General features: G+C 33.7%; 1 protein-coding gene across 8 annotated transcripts in view; it reads right to left on the bottom strand.

Annotated features, from left to right (window-relative positions):
- Znf638 (zinc finger protein 638) overlaps positions 1-6403 on the bottom strand; it is a 142326-nt gene that overhangs the window by 19657 nt on the left and 116266 nt on the right. For all 8 annotated transcript variants that reach the window (XM_026777398.1, XM_026777399.1, XM_026777401.1 and 5 more), the window contains 4 exons: positions 4817-4945; positions 3771-3812; positions 3095-3229; positions 990-1112 (listed from right to left, as the gene is read on the bottom strand). In XM_026777398.1, coding sequence (XP_026633199.1) covers positions 990-1112; positions 3095-3229; positions 3771-3812; positions 4817-4945 — 429 coding nt within the window. The remainder of the gene's footprint in view (positions 1-989; positions 1113-3094; positions 3230-3770; positions 3813-4816; positions 4946-6403) is intronic.

Genomic DNA, 6403 nt, shown 5'->3' with positions numbered 1-6403 from the left:
CATGAATACTAAATATAAGGTCCAATTGTTTACCCCTGCTACTGAAATACAATGGAACTATTAGAAAAACACAAATCTGAATTTGATTTCTTTTAAAGATATATTTATTGTTTTTCTACATACATTCTACTACACAACTATGTAAAGCAAGAATATGTAAAATTTGTTTTCTTATATAATACACTAAAATAAAAAAATGAAAAAACAAAAACGTTTCCACTCCATGAAGCAACAATGGATCAAAAACAGTACCTTGTTTCCTAGAGATAATCACAGTTGACATACCAAGTAAGTCTCCCCACCCCTACTCTTTCTCTCTTCCTCCCCCCTCTCTCTGTGTATACCAGGCTGGCCTCAAAAACTAAAGAGATACACCTGCCTTTGTCTCTTAAGTGCTGGGATTAAAGGCATGTGGCTCCATTGCCTGGTTTATACCAAGTCTCTTTACACATTGGTATCTGAATAAAGTCACATATTTCAAAATTACCAATTTGTCTCATATACCTGTTTTTCATAATCTTAAAGCTGTAAGAAAGTCAAACAATTTTTAAAATAATCAATATAAAGAAATATCTAAATTCAGAAGTCTGACTACTATCTGAGCCTTTTCTTGAAACTGTATTTATAACGTAACTTTTGAGTTTTTAGAAAATGTCCTTTATGCTTTCCAAGTTTTCTTGATTTACTTATTTACTCATGAACATTTACTCATGTATATAACTTACATTTACTCATGAACACGAGTGCTTTGGCTGAGTGTATGTGTTTGCACCATGTATGTGCCTAGTGCCCATGTAGGTCAAAAACAGCCACTAGATCCCTGGAACAAATGGTTGTGAGCCACCACACGGGTACTAGAACCAAAACTAGGTCCTCTGCAAGAAGAGTCAATACTCTTAACTGCTAAACCATCTCTCTTGCTTCATCCTCTTGATCTTCTAAAATAACACAAGTACATTACACAAACACACAAACAAAAAACCACTTACGTCTGAGTCCATCTTTGGAGATAAAGTACAGGTCAACACATAGTCTCCTATGCTTTGTGGATACTGTTTCAGAAAATTGTACATTGACAGAGCAGATTCAGGACTTTCTAACTGAAGAATCACCTTTAAAAATATTTTTTGAAAGCATGAATTTAAAATTTACACATAGAATTAGGATGCTATCTAGCAATTCTACTTTTCACTGTATACCCAGAACTGAAACCGGGGACCCAAACATCTATTTACTCACTTACATTCCAAGAAATATTAGGCACAATTGTTAAAAAGAGACATTCAGATATGTTACATGTATGAACCTAGAACATATGCCAAGTGAAATAAGCCGATTGCAAAACAGAAAATAAAATTCAACTTCTATTAGGAATCTAGTGTTATTTATAGAAACAGACATAAGGTGGCAGTTGAAAGGGCTGGGTAGGTGGGTGGGTATGATGCTTAGAAGCTACTGTTTAATGAACAAGAAGTATCAGTTTGAGAAGCCAGGAAAAAAATTTACAGATTTAGATGGTGGTGATGCATGATGGAGGAGGATCATGTGTCTATGTGTTACTTTCATTGGTTAATAAAGAAACTGCCATGACCCTTTCATAGGACAGAAAATTAGGTAGGCAGAGTAGACAGAACAGAATGCTGGGAGAAAGCAGATTCAGGCAGATTCCCTCTGAGAGGGAAGCAGGTTAAGATCTTTCCCTGGTAAGCCACCACCTCGTGGTGCTACACAGATTACTAAATATGGGTTAAAGCAATATGTGAGAATTAGCCAATAAGAGGCTGAAACTAATGGGCCAAGGAGTGTTTAAATGAATACAGTTTCTGTGTAATTATTTTGGGTAAAGCTAGTTGTGCAGGAGCCGGGCAGCAGGAAGCGGCCTGCAGCTCCTTCTACAAATGTAGATAAGCTTAATGCTACTGAACTAACACCTAAAGTTAAAATGGTAAATTTATACTTTAAGAATATGTTACAAAGGCTAGGCAAGAAAAAAAAAGGGTTATTTAAAAACTCTTTTCTTCTTTAAAACAGACAACTAATGTGAAAGGGGCTGGAGAGATGGCTCATAACTTACTCATAACTCGAGCTCCAGGAGATCCAACACCCTTTTCTACCCTCCTCTGGTGTATGCACACACACTCATGGCAGCACACAAAATCCACAAAAAATTAAAACACATACACACAAAAAACAACCAGTCTAAAAATCCAACTAATCAACAAACCAAACAAGTCAAGCAACTACAAGAAACTAATATGTAAAGTTTGAAAAGTTAAAATGCTTATGTACCACCTGTGCTCTATCTTCCCATCCTACGTAGAATCTTACCTAGAGTGCCAGGCAGGCTCTATTTATTAGTTGAAAAGATATCAAAGAAAATTAGGAGCTAGTTGTTAATTATACATACTTCTTATAAGGCAGCTATAGTTACCATTATACCATTACAAGCTTGCAATAAATTATGAAATAAATTATTATTTTGCAACAACAAAGTAACTTTGATACAAAGCCCTCAGTCCTGCCTTTATAAGTAATATTCTATTGACAAAATCTAATTTTTTCAAGTAGGCACAGTAGTGTCTGTCACCTGCAACCCCAGTAACTCAGGAAACAGAATAGTGAATAAAATTAAATATTAGCATGGGCTACACAAGAAAATCTGGTCTCCATAAAAGAAGACTAATAGGCATATAACAGAAATACATACTAAATACAGAAGGCACACATCAACAATTTTAAGTACAGAAGCCAAACCACAAAATAAAGCTGACAAACAGATCTAACTCTATATTTTACAGTTAGAAGGAGGTATTAAAAATATATAGCATATCTTTCATTTTGTAAGGTTAAATAGCTTTGCCATGATCATAGACAATGCTCTTTGCACTATATTACGTTGTTCTCTCTGCAAATCTTGTTTCTTCTTAAAGCTAAAGAGAGAGATCATCTTTTTTTTTTGTCACAGTCCGTAAGTAATTGTCTTAGTCTGTTATACTTCTACTTAGTGGTTGGTTGAATAATGTTTATTTTATAGATGCTTCAACACAAAAGCCAAATTAGAAGTTTCAGACTGTAAGGACAAAGGGTTCATTACCTTGTTTTTGTTACTCATGAACACATAGCGATCCACTGTTCCAAATTGATGCCCAACACATAGCACACACTGAAGTCCGTCTTCAGGTACATTGTCAAAATGTACAAATCGGTCGTAAATTTCATCAATATTTGCCTATATTTTGTTGGTTTTATTTTTTTGAGACAATGTGGGGGAGGAAAGGACAAGTATTAAATCATAAATCACTGATTAGCAGTAATTTAATATTACAGAGGCTAGGTGATGCTCTTTCCAAGAATAAGAAGGACTATATAGACGATAACAGGGGGTAGGGGTGGGGGATTAAACCCTGAGCCTCATGTGTGCTAAAGAAGCTCTTTATCATTGAACTGATCCTCCAGCCCAATAGTAAGATCTTAATTTTACCTCTGAGCAATGAATAAAACAGTAAAATAAAATGGGACCCGTATTTCTACTTTTATAAAAAATTCTCAAATGGAACACCACCTTGTTGGTGGCTAACTATGCATTTCAGTGCATAAAAAAATTAGTAAATATCAAGACTATGAGACCCTTCTCATTTTTACCAAGAACAACAACCTGATAAACTCAGTCAATTAAGTGTTAAAACTGCTAACACAGTTTTAATTCGTAAAAGAAAAATAAAACAATTTTTTCAATTAAATCAACAAAAGTATTTGAATATGAAACTCACCTTTGGGTTACTTTCTTGAATCAAGGTTGTAAAAACAGCCTCCTAAAAAGCCAAACATTCAAAAGTAAAAGGTGAAAGATGTCTTAATTATATGCTAATATTTGGTCATGATTTGTTATGCAATGACTTATACAGATATGCATTATTCACTATTTCATAAAATCAGGTAGGTAAAATTCTACTCCTTTAGAAATTTCCTCCCTTCTCCCTGAAGATGTTATTTAAGTCTCACCCTATCTATCTAACTTAATTCTTCATGCTCCCCTAGGTTCACTGTAGACAAAAAAAAAAGTGTAGTTATTTGTTACTATTACTAAAAAGACCAAAAGTGGCACAAGAAAATAATAGCAAAATTGGCAAAAGACACTTTAAAAGGTTTTGTATAAAGAAAAATAACTTGGTCTTTATCTAATGGAACTATGGTTCTTAAACTTTTCCTTTAATACTACTGTCATGTATAATAATCCCCACTAATACTAGAAAGTTAGGGTGACTATCAGGAAAAGGCTTCTGTATTTTGCAAAAGAAAACTTGCATCTCCCCTGGCTTTTATGGGATAATACTGTATCCTTTTAGGTAATACAGACCCTAAAATGTTTCTGCATCAGCTGAATTTGAACAGATTCAAATTTTAAGTTAGTCTCATGACTTTGTGGTTAAAGCACCAGATGGAAACAAAACTGACGGTGGAATGAGGAGCTAGCTACTCTATTACTTGGGCTATTTTAAGAGATTAAACAATGACAAACAGGGAGGAAACTTGATTATTTAAAACAGACAATCTTTACTGAGTGACCAAGTGTGGCAAATTAGGAGGAAAAATTAAAGACAACTGTCAGTATTCTGTGACTGTTGGTTTTCAAATAGGATTCCCTCTCAAACCATGAGCTGAGTGGTCACTAAAAGAACAGAATATTTTGTGGTCTAAAAACAGTATGTGACCCCCCCCCAAAAAAGAAACTAGCTAACAATCAATCAATCAATAAATTTGATTTTAAGGATTTAGTAAGAACAAGGAAAAATGGTGGTTTAAACCTATTATTTACCTCATCTTTTATGTCCATATCCTCAGGAGCCATACTTATGGAGAGCTGATTTCCATCCATGGATACTGGGAAGCTAGTGTAAAATTTTACCATAGAATCTGCAGATTTTTTGTTTATTTCTATATATGCCTTTAAAAATAAAAATTACAAAAATGAAAAATATTAATTCTTCCTGAAAAGACTTGACTCTTTAGAGTCAAATGACTTAGTAAGAAAACCGAAGTCATAGAAACAACAAAATCCATAGGCTAAGACTAACATAACAGGAAGAATTAGGTGGATAAGCAATATTAAGAGAACCAAAATGCATTCTAAACCAACACTGAACATGTATTTTATTTATTTTTGACACAGGCTCTTATTCTGGACCCTACCTAGTTTTATTCCCACCTTAAGATGCCGGAATTACAATAAGACACTAAATTCAATGCAGAAAATGTCTTAATTTTTGCATCCACAAGAGTAATTAGCATTCGCATTCTGTTTTGTTAATTTTTAAAAAGATTTAATAAGACATTTAAATAAACAATTTCTTAGACTTAAATTACTTGTCATTGTTACTGGTATAATGGTATTTCCAGTTACTCTGTATGGGACAACCATGAGCCAATTATCCAGTGAGTCCACACCATCCATACTTTATGTCCATTAGTCAGTTAACAACAATTTGTTACCAACTGGTCAAATGCAGCACCTATGTTCAGGCAACTTTTATTTTATATTATGGCCACGAAGTAAAATAATAGTGATATTAGCAATCATAAGTGCAAAGAAAAAAAAAGCCTTTACAGTTGCTTCCTGTAAGTGAAAAGGCAGAAGTGATCAGCATAACAGAGACTTGGGGTGGGGGACGACACATGAGGCCTGTGTGAGTACTCAGTGGGTAAGGGCCAATCTGTGGGACTAACATTGGTGGAAGTAGAAAAATTACTCCTCCAAGTAGCCATCTGACTTGCATGTTCATACTGTAGCATGTGCAATTCATGTATGTGTGTATGTATATGTGTGTATATACATACAAATAAATAAATATAAATTAAAAAAGAAAAATAATCATATGCTGAGTTTTGTAAAAGAATTATGGCAAGAAATAATCACAAATCCTTGAGATTGTAAAGCTGAGGAAAGAAATTTGTGCCAACTTTGCATTAATACCTTAAACTACCAAAATTACAGTGTGTGTGTGTGATAGAAACACTTCATTATCAAGGAAGAGACAATAAAACTGTATATGCATGAAATGTGAAGAATACAGAATACCTAAGGTTCAGTACCATCTAATTTCAAATATCAACTAGGGCCATGAAAAGGCAATTCTCATGGGTAAGGGGAGACCACTATTAGCAGAGTCTGTATTTACCCATATAATTTTAGAAGTATTACATCTCCAAGAATTTAATAATTTTACTCAATACTAAACAAATCTGGCCATATAATCTTGGTTTATTGACTTAGATTTTATACATATTAAAATCTGTGTTTATTACATGTTTTGGTATTACAATATGAACTCATCAATTTGAAATCTTTAAAAGTTCAAGTTTTCCAATTTCACTCTATTATCATACAAAACACTTTAAAGTTAAA

This window comes from Microtus ochrogaster, unplaced genomic scaffold (assembly GCF_000317375.1).
Source record: "Microtus ochrogaster isolate Prairie Vole_2 unplaced genomic scaffold, MicOch1.0 UNK62, whole genome shotgun sequence".
NCBI classification, from domain to species: domain Eukaryota; kingdom Metazoa; phylum Chordata; class Mammalia; order Rodentia; family Cricetidae; genus Microtus; species Microtus ochrogaster.
This window is presented reverse-complemented; position numbering and strand designations above follow the sequence as displayed.